Source organism: Geotrypetes seraphini, chromosome 4, assembly GCF_902459505.1.
Source record: "Geotrypetes seraphini chromosome 4, aGeoSer1.1, whole genome shotgun sequence".
Taxonomy (NCBI): domain Eukaryota; kingdom Metazoa; phylum Chordata; class Amphibia; order Gymnophiona; family Dermophiidae; genus Geotrypetes; species Geotrypetes seraphini.
Genome location: NC_047087.1, coordinates 145,407,510 through 145,430,802, shown reverse-complemented (window position 1 = coordinate 145,430,802; position 23,293 = coordinate 145,407,510). Strand labels below are relative to the sequence as shown.

The 23,293-nt window shown below is 45.7% G+C and overlaps 1 protein-coding gene across 7 annotated transcripts in view; it reads left to right on the top strand.

Annotated features, from left to right (window-relative positions):
• Positions 1 to 23,293, top strand: part of NUP93 (nucleoporin 93) — a 757,735-nt gene that overhangs the window by 701,402 nt on the left and 33,040 nt on the right. For all 7 annotated transcript variants that reach the window (XM_033940752.1, XM_033940756.1, XM_033940750.1 and 4 more), the window contains one exon: positions 22,488 to 22,571. In XM_033940752.1, the coding sequence (XP_033796643.1) occupies positions 22,488 to 22,571 (84 nt within the window). The remainder of the gene's footprint in view (positions 1 to 22,487; positions 22,572 to 23,293) is intronic.

The window sequence follows — 23,293 nt, the reverse complement described above, 5'->3', positions numbered from 1 at the left end:
TCAGGGTGAAAGCTGGGAAGCAGCGTTTTTCTCTGTGCACACTGGGAAGCAGCGATTGTGAAAGCTGGAAGCAGTGATTTTCAGGGTGAAAGCTGGGAAGCGGCAAACTTTTTAATGGTGCACTACTTTACTCATGATGTAATTTTGGGGGTGAAGAGTCAGCATGCGAAAAATCACGAATAAGCGAAACCGCGAGTGCTGAAACTGTGAATACAGAGAAGGAGGAGGTTGCAAGTTTACCTATATCTGGATGACTGATTGATCAGAGCACCTTGATTCGAAGCATGGTGCGCCATGGTGTAACGGGTGTTCGGGTTCTGATCGGAGACAGAAGCTGTGTTCTCAGATTTCGGAGTAAAAAAAACACCTAGAAGTTGGCGCCTTCGACTCATGCCTACCTACAGGTTCTAGGCTTCATAGGGGCCTGCTGGAGGTGATTTCTTGGATAAGGGCGTACTTGCGTCCTCTTCATCAGGCCTGGCTCTCTCGCTGGGTAGCCCATCGAGATGTCTTAGCCTTGAAGCTGCCATGGACTTTGGACACTTAACTCTCAGTTGCTGTGCTAGGGCATTCCATTGCACGTTGCCTCCTGGATGGTGGTAATCACGGATGCCAGCCTTCGGGGCTGGTGAGGCTTGCTGCCCCACCTCCTTTAGGACAATTTGACTTCGTGGTAGAGGTAGTGACCCATCATTTGTCTAGCCCTTAATGACTTCCCGAGGTCTCTAAAGGGGCTGGCGGAGTCCCACCTTCTTTTCCTTTGGTCGGAATTTTATCTACCGACACTGTCGGCAGGGCATGTGGCCGGAGTGGATTATGTTCAAGTGGACCATCAGCCGTCAAGACTCTAGACACTGAAGAGTTGACCCTGTTGCTTCAGGCTCTTCAGACTATGGGCGGTAAGTGCACCACGCTTCTTCATCCGCAGATTCAAGCCTAGAAGCGAGAAACTCAAGGGTCAAGTACAGCCGGGGCTTCCAGATGTTCTTCCATGACGTCTTTCTATTCAGGCCAGGGTCCTTCGGTGGCTTGAGAGTCATCCATACTGCGTCCTTCTAGGGGCTCCAGACTGACCTCAAGGACTGTGGTGTGTGGTTATGATGCATTTGCAGGTTCAGTGCGGTTGGAGCCTGAACGTCTACCTGGTCCTTCTCGCTCGGGCCCTGTTGGCATGGAAGTTCTTTGCTCTTCCGACTTGGATCTTGAGCAGCCTTAGCTCCTACAGGCTCTTCGGATCTTGTGTTTGCTCCACTGCGCAAATCTATGAAGTCATCCAAGGTGTCTGCCTACATTAAAACATAAGAAACTTTTCTCCTTTGAGATGACCAGGCTCCAGGGGGCCTTAGTTTGACTCCATAGTCACAGACCCTTCCCTTTCTCCGAGCTGGTCTGGATAGAGTCCATATGGTGGCATTTTTGTGTGCCCTAGGGATCAGTCTGTCCTGTTTTCCATCTCAGAATAGTCGGTTCTAGTTCATGTCACATCCGGTTATTGCTCGTTTTTTCGACAGGGGCTCTTTGGTCTGCCCGCCTGCTAAGCATCTGTACTGATTTGTTTGTTGAAGCGTAGAGTTCCCGCTTCTATGGCTTTGATTTCCAGGCAGATCCATAGAGCCATTTCATACACCTACTTTCTTGCAGGGAAAGAGTCCCCTGTTTCTGTTCGAGCACATTTTGCCAGGAGTGTGGCTTTTTCGTGGTTCGAAGCTAGATCTTTTCCTCCTGAGTATATATTTTTCATCCCTTATTCGAGGATTCTGGTGCTTGGAGTGTTTTTTCAACTTTTTCTGCTTTGAGAACACACAGATTTCGGTCTTACTGATTCCAGTGGATACATGTTAGCCAGCCTGCATAGTTTTCTTTCAAGCTCAGGGCCGTCCCTGAAGTGGTACCACCTACTGTTAAGCAGGGGTCAAGCTATTGGGTACCTTTGGAGACTCGGCGGTGTCTCACAGGGTGCCAGCTGCATCTTCTCATCTCTGCCTGTCCAGATGTACATCCATTGGTTCACAGGAGTGGAGGTGCAGTCAGACGTAGGGTCCCAAAGATCAGTTTTCCAAAGGCATTCTGGAACAGCATTAACATTTCTCCAACTTAAAGCAGTGATTCTCTCATCCGGCTACTGTTAGAGATCTGAAGTTGGCTACAGCACAGATCTTCAGACAGGTCACAGTGAGTACAGGCTGTTAACAGCCTGTGAAGTGAATCGGGGGAGGTTGGAAAAGTGGGGTTTTCAGTGTTTCTGCTTATTCCCCTATGTTCCCCCACCTGAAAAATCCTAAAATCGCCGTTTTTTGTGTTGGGGAAGTATAAAAAATATCGCAATTTTGGTATGAATTTCTCGATGGTGGCCATCTTTGATTTTTAGTGATCTTTTTTTTTCTAAAGCTCCCTGCTTCTCCGAAATTGCAATATTTGACTGGAAACTTGTGGGGATGGAGTCTTTGGGCTCTCCTTATCTGGAGTCTTGCCAGGATTGCGCAAATTTAGTGCTTTTAGAGCATCCTTACACCACGTACTGCGTGGCACAGCTGGGGAAGGCGACAGCATCAAACCTAGCCTCTTCCCTCCTGAAGCAGGTGACTAAATGCTCAGCCAGCCTGGCGGGGCAGCTTTCTTTACTTTCGGGGCTTGGCATGACTGTTGGTTCCATATGCCTGGTGCCGGATCCTCTGCAGCCTAAGAAACACACATTTAAGTCATCTATAAGCTCTACACCCTAAGAGCTAGACATTTTTTCAGGCTATGAAATTTTTGTGGAATGAGTTTCAGAATAGGTGTTCTTCCCCTGCGCAGCCCCAGTCCTCCTCTGCTGCATTTCTCAATGGTGTTGCTTCTTTGGATATGTTCTTGACTCAGTCTTCTGCTGTTCTTGCGCTGCCTGACCCTGATCTGGGGGATCCTGATGTGGATGACTCGCTTGCTGATCCTTATTTTCAGGTGCAGCGCTTCTTGGGGCGGCAGCTCAGGGACTGTGTGCTGGATCTGTGGATCCCTCTGGGGTTTTGGAACCTGGAGATGATCCCACGGTCCTGCACTTTTTAAGTCTGCTGCTTTGCCGGACCTTATTTCTGAATCTTTGCAAGAGCTGAATTTGGTCACTCAGCTGGCTCCGTCCACTTCTTCCTCCTGGCTTTATGGTGTGCACTTGCAGTCTGCTACTTTTCCCTGGCACCCTGATATGAGCGTTCTGGTTTCAGAGCAGTATGACTCTGGAAGGTGCTCTTAAAATTGCTAGATCCATGTCATGCTTGTATCCTCTGGCACAGGAGTGTCAACAGCTTTGGGTCAGTCAGCCTGGGGTGGATTTTTTAGTTGCGAAGGTGCCTAATGTGAACCGCCTAGAACTCACTGGGTATGGCGGTATACAAGAATAAAGTTATTATTATTATTATTACATGCACCTCTCTACCCAGTGAAAGTGGTGTGCGGAAGGATGTGCAGGACCGCCATGTGGTTGTGGTCCTATGGAAACTCTTTGACCTGTGGTACCTCCTCCCCAACTTCTTTTGGCTGGGACACATTATATTGCTAACACATTGTATGACCTTATGTGAGTTTTGGCAAAGGTATCAGGGTACTCCATCTCTAGTCACAGGATGCTCTGGTGATTCCACTTCCAAGGCTACTTTGGCGAGACTGCCCTTTCAGCATCAGTTATGGTGCAGTTATGACCTCATGGATTCTGTGATGGACCATTGCTCTAGAATTCTGCTTGAGAATAGACCCAGGACCTCTAGAGGTTCGGGTCTGTTTAATTTTCGTGGCTAACGGCACTCATGACCGTATGCAAGTGACATGTCGCAGAGCTTTTCACATGGCTCTCGACAGCAGTATACTGGCTACAGGCATTTCCAGCCTTCCACCTCCCGTGACTTGCCTACCAAGAGCTAAGATAGAAGACATAGTGAGCCGTATCGACAGGATCATTGACAGCGTGAAAGACGAAGATACAGTGGTGGTGATCCATGTGGGAACTAACAACGTGAGCAACAGGAATTACAGCAGGGAAGTTCTGAAGGAACAGTTCCGGATGCTAGGAATAAAGCTGAAGACCAGAACACTGAGGGTAGCATTCTCTGAGATCCTACCGGTACCCAGAGCTGATGAGAAGAGGCAGATGAAGCTGTAAGCAGTCAACGTGTGGATGAGGAAGGATTCCACTTCGTACACAACTGGACGACGTTCTGGGGAAAGAGCAAGCTATTCAGGAAGGACGGACTTCACCTCAGCAGAGATGGAATGAGGCTACTTGCAAGCAACATCAAGAGAGATATTGAGAAGTTGTTAAACTAGGAAGAAGGGGAAAGCCGACAGTCGACCGAGAGAGAGAGTCAATGGTTCGGGAACCGGTATACCCGGAGGATACTGTGCCAAAAGATAGCGGGGAAGACTCACCAGATCTCATTAAAGACAGATCTAAAGGGACACAAGAGGGAAGGAAATGCAAGAAAGGAACAGGCCACATACTCAAGTGTATATACACGAACGCAAGGAGCCTAAGGAACAAGATGGGTGAATTAGAAGCAATGACACAAAAGGATAACTTTGACATCATTGGCATCATGGAAACATGATGGACTGAAGAAAACATCTGGGACACTGCTACCAGGATACAAACTATACCGCAGAGACAGAATGGATCACAAAGGTGGGGGGCGTTGCCCTATATGTCAAAGAGGGAATCGAATCTACGGGAGAGAACACGCCTGAAGGTATGAATGAGTTAGAGTCTCTATGGGTCAAAATTCTAGGAGCCAATGGATTGGAAATGAAGATCGGCATCTACTATCGACCCCCAGGGCAGCCCGAAGAAATGAATGGAGAAATGATAGATGAGTTCAAACGCAACTGCAAGGGAGGCAACACAGTTATCATGGGTGATTTCAACTATCCGGGAATAGACTGGAATCTAGGCACCTCCGGCTGCGGTAGGGAGACCAAGTTCCTGGATGCTGTAGGCGATTGCTTCCTGGAACAACTTAATTCTAAATGGACTACAAGGACAGGCACAAGATCTAGAAGTAGAGGGGACGCTGGGAACCAGTGATCACAATATGATCCGCTTCGACATAGATGCAGGGGCGAAACATCGGTCCAGAACGACGGCCACGGCACTGAACTGCCAAAAGGAAATTACGAAGGGATGAGACTCATGTTGGAGAAAAAGTTCAAGAAGAGGATAAGCACTGTAAAAACACTAGAACAGGCATGGTCCCTTTATAAGGACACAGTCACCGAGGTGCAAAATCTATATATACCGCGTATCAACAAGGGAGCCAAGAGAAAAAAGAACAAAGAACCAGTGTGGCTCACTGTAGCGGTGAAGGAAGCGATCAGGGACAAGAAGACTTCATTTAAGGAATGGAAAAGGTCAAAATAGGACGATAACTGGAACAAGCACAAACAGTATCAAAGCAGGTGCCATAAGATGGTAAGAGGGGCCAAAAGAGACTGCGAGGAAAAATTAGCCAAGGAGGCGAAAAACTTCAAGCCTTTCTTTCGATACATTAAGGGGAAACGATTTGGGATTTGCCTCCGAGGAGCCGAAGCCCTGTGCGTCGTCAGGAGGATTTCTTCAGGAGCCCCTTGCCTGCCAAGCCGTCTCCCGACCCGTGGCATGCTGCTCGAGAGGTGTCGACCCACCCTCCTCTTCGCTCTACGGCCTCCAGCCCCATCTACTCATTGGAGGCCTCTGGGGAGCCATCTTCGCATCGTCGTTCCAGGTCTCCTTCGAGGAGGAGTGGGGGGCACCGCTCCAGACATTCTTCGAGGCATTCGTCTAGACATTCTACCGTCTCGCCTCAGAAGAAGCTTCCTCGTATGGTGTATTCATCTTCGGATGTCTCGCCTCCTCCGGGCCCGGAGTTCGAGGATACCATCTCCTTGTAGATCCCATGTCTCCTTGGATCAGGAGGCCTCGACTTCGTCGAGTCCGTCTCAGCGTCCTGTGTTGGCGGACCAGCTGTCTTTTTCATCTTTTCTGCTGCAGATGGCAGATGATCTCGACATAACCTTGGACTCGGGTTCCCGCTACTCCAAGTAGTACCTGGATACTATGCATCTGCCTCATCCTCCTGCTGAGTCTCTTCGCCTGCCTCTTCACAAGCTCCTTGACCAGACGTTCATGCGCTGTTTTGAAACACCGTACTCCATTCCTGCCATTCCTGGCAAACTGGATGCCAGGTATCGCACGGTGCACCATAAGGGGTTTGAGGGCTCCTAACTCTCCCATCAGTCCCTGCTGGTCGAGTCCTCCCTCAAGCGATCTCATCCATCCCAGGTATATGCCTCAGTGCCTCCGGGTCGAGAGGGGAGGACCATGGATAAGTTCGGGAGGCGCATCTACCAGAACTCGATGATGGCTTCTCGAGTTCTCAATTACACCTTCCATTTTGCCACCTATTTGGAGTTCTTCCTGCCAGTGCTTCGGAAGTTTCTGCCTTACATCGACTCTCAAGCTCGTTTTGAATACGAGGAGGTTGTCGCCTCGCTGTCCCAGCTGCGTCTTCAATTAATGCAATCCTCATATGATGCGTTTGAGCTCTCGGCATGGGCCGCCGCCTGTTCCGTGGCCATGCGTTGCTTGGCATGGCTTCGGACCATTGATATGGACCCGAACCTCCAGGACAGGCTTGCCAACGTCCCGTGTGCAGGTGCGGATTTGTTTGATGAGTCCATCGAGACGGTGACGAAGAAGCTGTCGGACCATGAGAAGTCATTCCAGTCCATCCTTCGTCCGAAGCCTAAACCTGCTCAGTCTCGACCTTCTCGACCACCCTTGATATACCAATGGCGTTACACTCCCAGGCAGGCTCCTGCTGAGAGGCAACCGGCGAAGAGACAGCCTCCGCAGAAGTCTCAACAAAAACCTCAGCCTTCTGCTGTTCCCAAGGCTCCTCAGCCTTTTTGACTCTCTTGTCGGGAGCATAACCAACACCGTTCTGCTATCCCCTGTTTTTCCAATTGGGGGGTCGCCTCTATCATTTTTACCATCGATGGATGGCTATAACCACCGACCTTTGGGTCCTTCCCATCATCAGGGAGGGATATTCTCTTCAGTTCCATCGGGTCCCCCCGGACCATCCTCCAAGAGAGTATCCTTTCAAGTTGACCCAGACCGCCCTTCTTCTTCAGGAAGCTCAGGCTTTGCTCCGGCTTCGGGCCGGGGACCAACACAACCGGAGGTTCTACTCCCGGTACTTCCTTGTTCCGAAGAAGACGGGCGACCTGCGTCCTATTCTGGACCTCAGGGTGCTCAACAAGTTCCTGGTCAAGGAGAGATTTCGCATGCTGACCCTAGCTTCTCTCTACCCCCTCCTCGAGCAGAATGACTGGTTCTGCTCTCTGGATCTAAAAGAGGCCTACACTCACATTTCCATTCATCCGGCTTCTCGCAAATTCCTCAGATTTCAGGTGGGACATCTTCATCTGCAGTATCGAGTGCTTCCTTTCGGCCTGTCCTCGTCTCCCAGAGTTTTCACCAAGTGTCTGGTGGTGGTGGCCACTGCACTCCGGAACCATGGTCTTCAGGTGTTTCCCTACCTTGACGACTGGCTCATCAATGCTGCCTCGGCTCCAGGGGTCATCTCGGCGACCCAAAGGACTATTTGGTTCCTGCAGAGTCTGGGGTTCGAGATCAACTTCCCAAAATCTCATCTGCAACTTACCCAGTCTCTTCCCTTCATCGGGGCGGTTCTGGATACTATCCAACTCAGAGAATTCCTTCCTCCACAGCGCCTGGATGCTCTTCTTCATCTCTGTCAGTCAGTGTCTGCTCGCCAGTCCATCTCAGCAAGACACATGATGGTTCTCCTGGGCCACATGGCCTCTACGGTTCATGTGACTCCTTTTGCCAGACTTCACCTCAGAATTCCTCAGTGGACCCTGGCTTCTCAATGGACACAGGTGTCAGATCCTTTGACTCGTCACATCCTGGTCACTCCTGCTCTTCAGCAGTCTCTACGTTGGTGGATGATCTCTTCCAATCTATCCAGAGGTTTGCTGTTTCACACTCCTCCCCACAAGAAGGTTCTCACGACCGATTCCTCGACCTATGCATGGGGAGCTCATCTGGACGGCTTTTGGACCAGTGCGGACCGGCTGTGCCATATCAATCTTCTGAAACTCAGGGCAATTTTCAATGCTCTTCAAACTTTTAAACATCTGCTTCACGACCTGGTGGTCCTCATTCGCACAGACAATCAGGTCGCCATGTATTATGTCAACAAGCAGGAGGGCACGGGATCGGCCTCCCCTCTGCCAGGAAGCTCTCCGAGTCTGGGATTGGGCGATTCACCACAACACCTTCCTCAAAGCTGTCTACATTCAGGGGGTGGACAATGCCTTGGCGGACAACTTAAGTCATCTCCTCCAGCCTCACGAATGGACCCTCCATTCCAAGCCCCTTCATCAGATCTTCTCTCAGTGGGGGACGCCTCAGATAAATCTCTTTGCGGCTCCCCACAACTTCAAACTGCCTCAATTCTGCTCCAGGATCTACACTCTTCATCGCCTCGAGGCAGATACCTTTCTTCTGGACTGGAGGAATCTCTTTCTATATGCGTTTCCTCCGTTTCCTCTCATTCAAAAGACTCTGGTCAAGCTGAAGTCCGACCATGCCACCATGATTCTGATAGCTCCTCGGTGGCCCAGACAGCCTTGGTACTCCCTTCTACTTCAACTCAGCAGCAGGGAGCCATTCCTTCTTCCAGTGTTTCCTTCACTACTTACTCAGCATCAAGGATCTCTGCTACATCCCAACCTGCAGTCTCTCCACCTGACAGCTTGGTTCCTCTCAACGTAACTACCTCCAGTTTTCCAAAGCGGTGAGGGATGTGTTGGAGGCTTCCCGGAAGTCTGCTACTAGACAATGCTACTCCCAAAAATGGACTAGATTTTCTACCTGGTGTGTTTCTAATCGTAAGGAGCCTCAACGAGCCTCCCTGTCTTCTGTGTTGGACTATCTTCTGCACCTATCTCATTCTGGCCTCAAGTCTACATCGATACAAGTCCATCTGAGTGCAATTGCGGCTTTCCATCGGCCTCTGCAAGGGAAACCTCTCTCTGCTCATCCTGTGGTTTCCAGATTTATGAAAGGACTTTTCCATGTCAATCCTTCTCTCAAACCTCCTCCAGTGGTTTGGGACCTCAATGTTGTCCTTTCACACCTTATGAAGCCTCCTTTTGAGCCTCTCCACAAGGCTCTGCTGAAGTTTCTCACTTGGAAAGTGGTTTTTCTTGTTGCCCTCACTTCTGCTCGCCGAGTCAGTGAACTTCAGGCCTTAGTGGCGGATCCGCCTTTCACAGTATTCCATCATGACAAGGTGGTCCTCCGCACTCATCCGAAATTCCTGCCTAAAGTGGTCTCTGAATTTCATCTCAACCAATCCATAGTTCTTCCTGTGTTTTTTCCAAAGCCTCATTCTCATCCTGGAGAATCAGCTCTTCACACTCTGGACTGTAAACGTGCTTTGGCTTTCTACCTGGATTACACCAAACCACACAGAACTGCTCCTCAACTTTTCGTCTCCTTTGATCCGAACAAGTTGGGACGCCCTGTCTCGAAGCGTACCATCTCCAACTGGATGGCGGCTTGCATCTCTTTCTGCTATGCCCAGGCTGGATTACCCCTTCCCTGTAAAGTCACAGCTCATAAGGTCCGAGCAATGGCAGCCTCTGTAGCCTTCCTCAGATCGACACCGATTGAGGAGATTTGTAAGGCTGCCACTTGGTCCTCAGTTCATACCTTCACTTCTCATTATTGTCTGGATACTTTCTCCAGACAGGATGGACAGTTTGGCCAAACAGTATTGCAAAATTTATTCTCCTAAGTTGCCAACTCTCCCACCATCCCATTGGGGTTAGCTTGGAGGTCACCCACTATTGAGAATACCTGCCTGCTTGTCCTGGGATAAAGCAATGTTACTTACTTAACCATAACAATGTTACTTATCCAGGGACAGCAGGCAGCTATTCTTATGTCCCATCCACCTCCCCTGGGTTGGCTTCTCTGCTAGCTATCTGAACTGAGGAGACACGCCCGGTGCATCGGGCGGGCAGGCACTCGCGCATGCGCGGTGCGGGCATCTCGAAACTTCTGAAGTTTCTTCAAGCAAGTATGCTTGTGAGACGTCCGCATCGGGGCTCTGTCGGATGACATCACCCACTAGTGAGAATAGCTGCCTGCTGTCCCTGGATAACAACTGTTACGGTAAGTAACATTGCTATATTTTACATCCAAACCAGACAGGCTTCAGGCAACATCATTCCACAAAACACTGTCTGATAGGAATGTCAACTGTTATTCACTACCATCTGGATCACCATAAATTTGTAATTCTAATTTCACTCGATCTCTCTTCTGCCTTTGATACTGTTGACCATGACATTCTCCTTGATCGACTTGAAGCCATCTGTATAACTGATCAGGTTCTTGTGTGCTTTTCTTCCTCTTCATAGAAATAAGGGTAAGACACATTAACTCTAATTAAATCCTGGGTAACCACTGAACTGGTATAGAGCCTGTATTTCTGTTTAAAACCCTGTGTTTGGGGGTAGCTACTGATCTGGTAGAGCCTGCATTTCTGTTTAAAACCCTGTGTTTGGAGGTAGTCACTGATCTGGGGCTCTGATTTACTACTAAGGTTAACTGCATTATCTTTGGGACAGTGCTGGGAACAAGTCTGCCCTGTGAACTTCTAAAAGCTAAGTTACTCAGAATTTCATATTCTGCTCTTTTCACTGTTTTTCAGTATTATATCTGCTTAATTTCTCTTCTCCTCCTCCCTGTTTCTTACTTTAAAAAAACCAAAAAAATAAACCCTTCTCTTCCTCTGTTAAATCTTATTTCCTCTTCATAGGAATAAGGGTAAGACTTATAGTCCCACCCACCCCAGGGATCACTACTCATATATAGAGACCAATGTTCCCTCTAAGGATTGATGAGGTGTGTGCAAAAAAAATATGCATGAGCGACAAGTTACATACTCCACAAATTTATGAGCAGGCGCGGAGGACGAGTGCCCTTGAGATTGTGGGAGGGTTAAATACTTAAAACTTAGAAGAATAACAATTTACTTAAAATTTTTGCTTCGCCAACTTTCTGGTATCTTTACATACAGTGGCGTACCTAGCATATGTAACACCCGGGGCCCATCATTTTTTGGCACCATCTCCCCCCATCTGTACGAAAAACATGATTTTTAGTAACAAGCCACACGTCACACATGAGTACCTAGGAAAAGGCAGCATCATACATATTGCAGTGAGCAGTACATCAATACACCCATTGTAAAACTAAACAAGCAGACCAGCACAGATCAATCCTACACCATCAATCCTAACAGAAAACCATGTCTTTGGAACACACAGAACACAGAAAACTCCTTCGCCTAGTATGGAATAAGTCATCACAAACTAACCCCTCCCCCTTTTACAAAACTGTAGTGTGGATTTTAGCCACGGTGGTAACAGCTCTGACGCTCATAGAATTCTGAGCATCAGAGCTGCTACCACCATGCTAAAAAACGCTCCACAGTTTTGTAAAAGGGGGGATAAAATAGAAATACACAGCTTCAACGCTCTAGCTCAGGGGTGCCCAAACCTTTTGGGCTTGCGAGCTACTTTAAAATGACCAAGTCAAAATGATCTACCAACAATAAAATTAAAAAACACAAAGCACACTATACGCTGAGAAAATGTTAATTATCATTCCTATTCTGGGTTTTTTTCAAAGAGGTCAAGGCAGATGACTCTATGCATTGTCACCTCAGTAACAACCATACAAAAATAGACAAATATACCCCCCTTCCTTTTTATTAAACCACAATAACAGTTTTTAGCGCAGGGAACTGCGCTAAATGCCCAGCGCTGCTCTCAACACTCATAGGCTCCCTGCACTAAAAAACACTATTGCGGTTTAGTAAAAGGGGGCCATAGTGCAAAATATAGACAGCATATATAAATTCAGATACATTTTGATCACTAAATTTAAAATAAAATCATTTTTCCTACCTTGTCTGATGATTTCATGAGTCTCTGGTTGCACTTTCATCTTCTGACTGTGCATCCAATCTTTCTTCCCTTCTTTCAGCATGTATGCTTCCTCTCCTCCAGACCTCATTCCCTCCCCTAACTTTTTCTTCCTCTCTCCCTGCCCTTTCTTTCTTTTTTCTCTCTTGATGCCCCCTTTCTTTTTTTCTGTTTCCCTGACTGCCCCCTTTCTTTCTTTCTTTCTTTCTCCCTACCCTCCACAAAGCCACTGCTGCCACCATCGGGGGAAACAGGCCCTAAAGCCACCGCCGTGGCTGCCCCAAGCTCTCTCTGCTTCCCACCATTGGGCCGACCAGCATTCCCCCGACGTCAATTCTGCTGTCGGAGAGGAAGTTCCGTCCAGCCAGGCAGCAATTGGCTGGCCCAAACTTCCTCTCCGACAGCAGCCTTAGGGGGGGTGCACAGCCTTCCAGATCCGGACCGCCTCCCCCTGTCCCCCCTTGGTATGCCACTGAAGACGTGGCAGCGGCTCCTCTCACGATCCCCACCTGCATCGGAAGTGCGTCGGGGATCTTACTATGCAGTCCTCAGTTTCCCACTGCGTATTTTAGTGAGCGACACGAGAAAAATGAGCGACGCCAATGAAAATAGTGAGCGATCGCTCATGCGCTCAGCTTAGAGGGAACATTGATAGAGACCCAAATAATCAGGACTACTCAAATCAGGTCACTTCACAACCAATCAAGATGACCTTTATTCTATGCAATCACTGTGGTGCTTTAATTCCAAGACACACTATTTGGAGGTTGAAGGCATGCCCCATCTGTCTTCAGCTTGCTTTAAGGAGGAGCTCTGCAAACCTAAACAGGAATTGAATACAATTAAAGCAGCTTCCATCTCTCCACAAAATTATACCAACTTACCACCTTTACCTGAAAGAATAACACAGCCCAGGAATAAATGGGTCACAGTAGGCTCAGGAAGACTGTGACATGTAACACAGAAATATCCACCTTCACAAATATTACCTCTATAGAATTCCTTCGCTCCACTAGTGCACTGCGATACTCAAGAAAACAGAAGGGAGGTAGGACTGGAACCAATTAAGGTAACTCTAGAGAGCAAATGCACCCTAAGCACAAATAGAAAAGCTAAACACAGAAAACTATTTCTGTTGGGGGATTCCATCATCAGAGGCATTAACCTCGGAACACAAGGTGAGAAGACCAAAATAGTGAAATGTCTTCCAGGATCCTCAGCTGCCAGGAGTTCCAGGCAAATACTGACTATAATTAAAGAAGAAACTAAGGATTTTAACACTGATGTTGTTATCCCTCTGGGAACAAATGACCTGGCCAACAACTCCACACTTGCAGCACAGAAAGCTTTTCGGGAGCTTGGTGAGGGCTTGAAACCTTTTGTAAAGACTTTAGCTTTTTCTGAAATACTGCCTGCATATGGAAAGGGAGAGCAAAGAGTAAAAAAACACAGAGGACTTTAATAGATGGCTCAAAGCCTGGTGTCATCAAGAGGGCTTCAGGTACATAGGAGGATGGGGAAATACGTGGAAGGACAAGAAGCTATATTACACTGATGGGCTACATATTACTACAGCAGGAAATAGAAACCTTGCGGAGAAATTTAGACAATATGGCCCTGATTCTCCAAAGTGCCGTTCCGATTTTAGGCAGCTGTAGGCGTCCTACAGCTGTCTAATCAGCCAATCGGGATGCACGTTTTTTTTAAAAAATGCTCCCCAGGCAGGCTTGAAGGCGCCTCCGGGAGCCTAGGGAGACCCGCAAGAAGCCTAAGCTCGCCTAAGGGCCTTAGGCGAACCTAGGCGGCCCTACGCGTCTCCCTAGTAGAGGAGAAGCTTAAAATGTAGGCCAGCAAAATGCTGGTTTACATTGTAAGTAGACGCGGCCGCTATACTTATTGCGGCAAGGGATCTCTCTGCCATAATAAGTATAGCGGGCCGCGGCCTGTCCGATCGCTGGCAGGAAGGGTGCCCAATCCCTCCTGCCCGAAGACGCACCCCCCCCCCCGGCGCTAACAACCCCCAAACCTCCACCCCACCAAACTAACCTGTTCTTACGGCCAGATGGGTCTTGCCCAGCTAGAATACTTCGATCAACACGTACTGACTGTCCCCTCACTTAAATCCATTAATACTTGTAGACAATACATCTTTTCAGTTATGGCTCCTCTATTGTGGAATGCCTTGCCTATTTACTTAAGAGAAGAAAGACATATTGATAGATTCAAGGGCAAGTTAAAATGCTTTCTTTTTAAAGATGCTTTTGACTGTTGGTTCCCTTGGTCAAGTCCACACGCTTTATTTCAGATTTCTGACTTCTCTCAGCCCAACTTTAGATATTTTACCTCTACTAAATCCCTCCTTTGTTGTTTCCCTTAAGTGTCTCATTTACTATTAATTATTGTAGTTCTGTCCCTGCCGTCCCTAGTGGGCCTGTTTGTCTTATAAGTCATATCTATGGAATTTGTATTATTCCCTTCTATGTTGTATAAATTATTTTAGCATTTTACATTGCCTTGAATACATGATTAGGTGATTAATAAAATTTTAAATAAATTTGAAGGAGAGTTAACCTCTCAGGCCTTTTCCCCAGAGTTCGTTAATCTCCTCTGGCAGGCTTATATGCACAAGGCTGAACTCCGCCTGTCAGGTCCACTGGTCAGTGGCTGAGCATGAAGGCCCTGCTTAAAGCTCAGAAAATTTCTTCCCTGAGAGCGGAGGCTGTTCTGGACTCTGATGGTCCATCTGACAGAGATGAGGGTTCAGATTTGATTCCTTTACTGCCCCAAAGTAAGGTTTCCCTGATAGGAGAAGCAGCCTCTCATATGGAGGACCAGGAGGCAATATCGGCCAAAGATAAGAGAAAGAACCTGTCCATTCACCGAGAGTTCTCTGCATTACTCAAGATCATTACTGAGTCCCTTTGCTAGCTAAAGATAGACCCTCCACAGACTCCATTTTCTCAGTGTTCTTTTCTGAGTGGGGTCCGGGCTCAGCCCACATCTTTTCCTGGCACTTGGACATGTGAATCCTAGTCACAGAGCCCTGGGAGACCCCTGAAGGCTCCCTGAAGGTGGCTAAAACCATTAAGCTATATCCCATGGATGAAGAATTTCAGCAAATATTTGCTATTCCAAAGGTAGCCCAGGTGACCAAACACACTTGCTTGCCAAGCGAGGGAGTCATAGTTTTGAAGGATCTGCAGGATTGCAGAGTGGATATGGTCCTCAGGAGTTTGAGGCTCTAGCCTTAGAGATTAAGACTGCATCTGTGGCCTCCTTCGTTACATGCGCTTGTCATTACAGGCTAAGCAATCAGGACCTGGTAAAGGCTGAGCCCCTGCCACAGCTAGTGTTAGCTGGACCAGGCTATTTAGTGGATGCACTCTGTGATATAATCAGAGTTATATTCTATCTCCACCCATTGTATGTTTTGAATCAAACAGTGGGCAGGTAATTCAACCTCTAAGCAGTCTCCTGTTCAAGGGACATATGCTGTTTGGCAAAGGCCTAGACAATCTTATGGCTAGTGTATAAGATCGCTGGCCAAGATATTTAACAGACAGCAGACCCCAAGAAAACTCTGGTATAAATATGGTGCGCCTAAGTTAGGATGCCTATCAATGCTTAAACCTACTTTAGGTACAATTCTATAAAGTGTGCCTAACATTTATAGAATTGCACCTATGTTTTAGGCACCATTCCCGCAGAGGAGAAAATCCTGCAACCACCGTGAACCTCATCTGGGGCAACTTCCTTGGAGCAGTTGGGATACGGGCAGTGTGTCTGGGAAGGAATAAATGGATTGAAGACCATCGCAGGGGAGAAGACTTAGGAATCTTGGTACTGTCAGCCCTTTTTTTATGGAAACGTTATCCCTCCTCCTAAACTTACTTGCTCCACTTCATCAATGATGCAGAAACCATGGATTGAAGACAAAGTTTTATTTTTATTTTTCTTTCCAGCTTATGATCTATCTTTAATCTTATCTATTGTTTTACCTTTTATCTTTGTTTTTGTTCTATTTCTATCATTTAAATTTCTCCAGAATTCTACTGTTCAACAGTTCTCCCTTCTACATCTATTCCTTTCTCTCCTCTCTTCTACCTTCCAAAGTATCTAGATCAATGCTATCTTGTTAAAATGATTATTTATTTTATTTTTCCTCCATCTCTACTTTTCACTTCTCCATTACCCTTCAGGTACTTTAGTTAGATTGTGAGCCTTCGGGACAGTAAGGGAATTTTTCAAGTACCTTTCTTATTTTAATCTTAATGTATATTTTCTGTAAACCGCTTAGAACCTAACGGATGTAGCGGTATATAAGAAATAAATTACATTACATTACATTTATAGAATTGGGCCATAAGTTTAGAAATGCAGATGTTTTTCTTTCCAGATCAATGAAGAGTAGCAGTACAGCTGTGTCAACTTCTCAAGGAGAGATGGCGAGCCCAGCAATAGGGATTTGGTATATTTTTGGGTATAGTTGGAGTGCTGGAGGTGCCAGATCACCTAACACAGGTGGCAGAATGACTTAGATAAATTCCTCAGCAACTCACAAAACTAAAGACAGACCTCCTTCAGGCAGTTAAAGCTTGCATGACTGATAAGTAGAAAGTTTTCTTTAGCATAGAGAACAATGGTAAAAGCAAGAAACGATGATAACCAGAGCTGTACATATCAGTATAGGCAGAAACAGATTGAAAGAAATGTTTTTTCTTCTTTCAATATTCACAATGTTAGTAGTAATACTGCATTGTTATCGCCAAGTTTACTGATGTATCTACTTGTTTTCCTGGTATTCTTTATTCATTGTATGTTTAGAACACTGAGGTTAAAAACACTGTCTAATTGCTTAATTTAAGTCCTTGCTATTCTGCTTAAATTGCTGCTTTCAGCCACATTAACCTAACTCCACAAATGGTGTCACAGTTGTACGTATAGTTATAGAATAAGAACCACTCATGCATGTAATCTTATTACTTACTTGACCATTGATTGGAGCTTATTTGGTGATAACTATCAGTAAGTGGTTTTAGCTAACAGTAATTGGCCCTATTCTCTAAAGTGCACACATAAATTGTCTAGCATATAATTGTGTAGGGGGCATTCATGGAGGAGGGGCATGGGCAGGTCATGGGTGTTCCAACTATTCTAGCAAGCACTTTATAGAATACTATCAGTTAAATCCAAAAGGAGCCACATTTAGGCACACACATTTACACTTACTCACAGACATGATATAAATGATTGCACTTAAATGCCAATATAACACTAAGCACTTAAAAGCTGTTATAGAATTTATGCTCAGTGACATTTTTTGAATTGAGCCCTAAATGGGTAGTTTTTATTGCAAGGCATTTATTTTAAAGCCTGTTTTGTAAAGGTAGCTTAGATGTTTGTTTCTTTCCAAGTTTATTTAAAATTTGTTAATCCGCTTATCAATTTTCTTAGTGGAGTACAGAAATTTAAAATCTAGGTTGTCCATTTTAAATGACAGACAGTCGTATATAACAAGTAAAGGGGAAGAAGGGAGAACTACATCAATGGATAGGACAGAAAGACATATAAGGTTAGTATACTAGGGAGCCCTGCCAGCTCAGCTGATTGGGGATAACTTCCCTTGCCGCGATCAGCTTATGGCTGCTGTGGGCTGGCTTTAGGATCTTATGACAGCATAGATAGGCAGCTGAAATGTAAGCCAGGGTTTTCCAGGCCTACATTTCAGCCACCTATCTTGGCTACATCAGGCGCGATTCTGTAACTGGCACTGTCGAGTGATTGACACGCGATCAACGGCCGCTGACATAGGCGTCAGTTAAAGAACTGAGGCCTCTTCTTTTATAGAATTCAGGTATATGAGGACCACTGATAAGTTCTCAGAGCAACCAACAAAGTTAGGGTAGTCTCCATCAAGGGCTATACACTTAGTCCAATGATTTTCCACTTTTTTCATTCCATCGGAAATGTACGTAATGAAAATCACTGGACTGACTGTATAACCATCAATGGAGATTGCCCCAACTTTGCTTAGTTGGGCTGAGAACTTTTCAGTGGCCCCTCATCTAATATAATAAAATGCTAGGCCGCGCATGCGCACTCTAAAGTCGTGTTCCCTGATCCGTCGCGGACATGAGAGTGCGCATGCGCGCTTAGTACGTCACCACAGCCTCCCTGCTCTCCACCTCGCACCACTGTAAGTCCCACACTCGCAACTCGCCTTCGTTCAGGAGCCGCCAAAGAAGAGTGGCGGCCTTCCTTTCCTGCCTCTCCAACGGTGCGCTCAGCGCTCGCGCAACCCCGGCTTCCCCACCTGGGGAAGCCACGAGGCTGCGGCGGCCTTCCTCACCCGGCTCTCACGGTGCGGCTGAGCAATGGCGGCCGGCGATCCCCGTAACGACTCCCCACCCTCAACTAAAAAAATGAAGTTACACAGCTGGGGGGAAGCCACGAGGCTGAGGCGGCCTTCCTCACCCGGCTCTCACGGTAAGCGCCGCCACGGCTCCTCTCTCGAACCGCACCAGGCGGGGATCGAGAGAGGAGCTGTGGCGGCGGCTTTCAACTAAAACATGAAATTACACAGCTGGGGCAAGCCGCGAGGCTGCGGCGGTCTTCCTCACCCGGCTCTCACGAGTGCACATGCGCTAGGGAGAGCGAAGGAAGCTTCAGTGACCCGCGAGGGAGAAGGGGGAGCAGCGGAGAGGGGGGGCCGGCCAAATTGCTGCTACCGCTACTGGGAAGCAAGTTAACCTGCCAACAAACACACACAGAAAACAAACAAACACACACACATACAGCAGACAAAGAGACAAATACCAAAACAAACACAGACAGAGAGACCACAGGGAAGTGTGTGTGGGGGGGGAGGAAAATGCTGCACAGGGTGGGAGGGAAATGCTACAGCACAGGGAAATGGAGGGGGAAGGAATGCTGATGTAGCTACTGCACAGGGAAATGGAGGGGGGGAGAGAAATGCTGCTGCATAGGGGGCAGGGAGAGAGAGAGATAGTGGGAGGGAGGGAAACAGAAAGAAAAGAAGAAGGAGACTGGGGCAGGGAGAGAGACAGAAAGAAAGACAGACAGATATATATTTCTAGCACCCGTTAATGTAAGGGAGAAGGGCTGGACAGTCAAGGAAAGAGACACAGAAAGAAAGACAGAGCAGGAGGAAGAGAGATAGAAAGAAAGAAAGAAAGATAGACAGAAAGCATCCAAGGAGAGAAAATGAAAAAATAAACACAAAGACACACATCTATTCTAGCATCCGTTAATGTAACGGGCCTAAAGACTAGTACATAATAATTTAGCCCAAATTCTGACCCATGAATACCTACATGCAGATTTAAAATGTGCAGTCTCTCTATGTGTCTACTTTTCATATGTGTATACCTCCACATGTTAAAATATGTTTCATACACCAACAATTTTTTTTTAAATAAAATTAGCCCCTATTTTTGTAATATCTACTGGCTGTTATGCCTTTGGCTGACAGATATGTTCATACTTGACTGATGTAAATGATATAAAAATGATGGTCACATCTGCTGCCTTTATAGAGTTATTTTTAGGATTGAAAAGATAAGAAATACAAAATACATATTGAAAAACTACAAATTAAAAAATCTAAAACATAATATAGCTATGAATAGCCTTGCAGTTTTCATACCTTGTGCTGCTCCTTGTGACCCTGGGCAAGTCACTTAATCCTCCACTGCCCTACGTACATTAGATAGACTGTGAACCCACTGGGACAGAAAGGGAAAATGCTTGAGTACTTAATTATAAACCACTTAATATACCTTGTCCAAGCGATATATCAAATCCCAATCCGTGTCCCTACTTAAGAAAAGCAAACATAATTATTTTCAATAGCACATCTTAAGGAATATTATCCTGAAAAGACTGTTGGTTAACTTTGTTCTCTACAGCTTGCCCTTTTGTTTTCCCCTTTCCTACCACCTTTTTATTTTAGTAATGTAACCCTTCCCTTTGCCCTCTTGTGAGTGTAATAGTTGTTCAGGAAACTTGTCTACCTATGTATTTACGTTTTTGTCTACTTTTTTGTTGTTACATTTTTAAAGTCCTTCTCACCTGAACGAGTATAATTCGGAGGTCAGAGCAATCCCTTCTTGAAGCATCTTTTGCGGTTGTGATGTGAGACGTGTCAGTGATGGGGAGAGGGGTTGGTCCCTTCTATTTTGGGTGCGATGCGTGATGAGCCTCAGTTCCCTGTGGGCCAGGAGAGCCGTGTCTTTTTGCATTGGGAAAGCTCTGGTTTATCAACTTCTCAGGATGTTCTGCATAGGGGAGTCCTGGTGTCCTTTGAAGCTTTTCAGACCAGTTGTGATCTGCCTAGGGGGAGACTTTCTGGCCTACTTGCAAATTCGGCATTTTATTCACTCTCGGGGATGGGATGGGGGTCTTCAAGATCATCTGCACATTTAGAACAGTTATGGATCACACTTCAGGGTTTACCTAGGCCCATATCAGTACTTTATCAATATTTTAGAGGTTCATCTCCTTTTCACCCCACATATCAAAAGGCTTGAGAACAAGACCTGGGGTGTCAATTTACGGAAAATAAATGGTCCCAGATATGTATTGAGGTGGGTAGGGCTTCCTTCTGTGTACTTATTCAGGAAAATGCTTACAAAGTGTTTACCAGGTGGTATTTTACTCCTACCCGTTTGCATAAGATGTATCCTGGGGCCTCTGCTACTTGTTGGAGATGTGGGGTGGACTCGGATACCTTCCTCCATATTTGGTGGGAATGTAAGATCTTGAAACTTTTTTGGAAATGGGTGGTGGGCTGTCTGTCTCAATTGTTGCAAATTCTTATCCCTTTTACACTACAGGGCTGTTTATTGGGTCTTTATAATGTGTGCTTACATACCTGCCGGTGGGGCCTGGCAGCATCCAAATGCTTGATTGCCAGCCATTGGAAGTGGACAGGGCAACCTACTATCTTGGATTGGTCTTTGAAGCTTCAAACTATGAGCGCAATGGAACTTTCAATTGCAAAAAGTCATGGTTCTTATTTTATCATACCCGGACTTGGTCTTTGATTATGGACAAAGTGAACTCTTTGACTTAAGTTTAATGATGGGGGGTTGGGGGGGGGGTTAGGGGGGAATTGCTTTGTGGGGGCGACTTCCTGAAGGAACAACAGGAAGTTGTATTTCGATGTGTCTCTGTTCACGGGAATTGGGATGGGGGGTGCAGCTTGAGAAAGGGTATCTGGTTTATTGTTATTCATTTGGGAGATGCATTTTGTATACTTTGGGTTGGCATTTTCATGGTATTGTGTTGTATATTGCATTTGTGTTCGAACTGATATTCAGTTTTGCTGTTTTGTATTTCTTTTACAATCTTCAATAAAAATTTTTTTAAAAAAATGTAAGATATGTAATGTTGTAAACCGCTTTGGCAATTAAAAGCGGTATATCAAGCCTTAATAAACTTGAAACTACATTAATCCTTTGTCCTTAGACACAGTAGAAACAATGTGGCTAATATTTGAGTTTGGTTTATCGAATTATTTTTATGGTTGATATTCAGTAGACCAAACAATCTGAGTCTGTGCCTCAAATTGTAACACACAGAAAAAGAAAGACAAGTGAAATGTCTAGATCAACCAAGAGGTCCTTTATTGATATGTCAGGGTATGGAAATCCCAACTAGGATCCCAGTTTCAGCAGTATGAACTGCCTTCTTCAAGTGATATACAATTGACAGTCGTGCTGTTAAATGAGGAATGTCAAGGAATGAACACGTTGAGGCAAGCAGTATCAGTTAGCTTGGCGTCTTCACATTAAATGTGTGCCTTATATTCATATTTATATACCACTAATACCATAGAGTTAAAAGGGGTTTACAATTAGAAAGAGACTAATTACTTAGGAATTACAGCCATTTAAAATTAGGACCCCTATATTAGAATTGAACAAATCTCTCAAATATTGAAATCTTCAAATCCTACCTGAAAGATGAATAATTATATGAATGAAAAAAGCATGGAGCATGATCCTTCCAAATCTTTGATGCTTAACAAGCAAGAAACTTTTCATGAAGCTTGAATCTTTCTATGCCCTTTGCCAATGGAAAGGAAAAAAGATAGTTATTACAGAGCCTTCTATTCCTAGGAGAAATGGTAAATTCCAAATGAAACAGTAAATATTCTGGGAAATCACCATTCAAAACCCTGTACAATACACAAGAAAATTTAAACACTTTAATGAATAACTTTTGGCTGTACATCACAAGCCCTTGTGTGGTTAGCATTAGGTGCTAACCATATAAGAGCTTTGAGTATGGACCCCGATCTGTTTTTCTAAATACTGAAATATTAATTTTATAAATAATTTGTTTAATTAAGACTTTGTTTATATCCTTTTTTAATGTTTGGTGATATTCATGCAGATTAAATGTAAATATTGTTTGTTCAACATATATAGATTATTGAACGTCTGAAACTAGTGCCCCTGAGCCAGGATAGTGTGGAAGAGCGAGTTGCTGCATTCAGGAACTTCAGTGATGAAGTGAGTGTTTTCATAATTGGTGTGAACGTTTCATTCATAAATTTAACAAAGCACGGTAATTGCATAGATTCAGTCAGCCTGAAACCCCTCTCTTGATACATTAACATAGTAATGATGGCAGATAAAGATCTGAATGGTCCATCCAGTGATGGAGTTCATTCAGTATTGGAGAGGCTAAAGTACTTACTGCACTCATAGAATTGCCACGTATGACTATCCATGTGCACAACTCTGTACCATCTAGAACAAGAATTGTTTTCCCTTTATCACCCTGTTAGACCAATTTAAACTTAAAGGTGATGTCCCCCCTTTAGCAGATGTAGGAAGAGACTTGAAGATTCCAGTAACATCAATATATCAGGTGGTACAACTAGGAACATTCCTCCAGCAGATAGTATAGGCAGACTGGTGCATTTTCTCTTTTTTGTGTGTGTTCTCTGCTTTTGGGCTATATTCCACTGCCCTTGGCTAAATGGTTGGTGTCTTACTAAGGGACTCCAAGGTTTTGAGTCACAGCCACTAGTTCAGGTAGAGGAGGACTGTTAGTTGTTAAGCAGGGGGGTCGAGCACAGACTGTGTAGCAAATGTAGGGGGCTCTGCAGTGTTCCGCAGCGCACTGTCTGCGTTTTCATGCCTCCGCCCATCCAGGTGGACATCCGGTGGTCCGCAGGGGTGGAGGCATAGTCAGACAGAGGAGTTTGACTAGCAGCCCGAAGATCAGC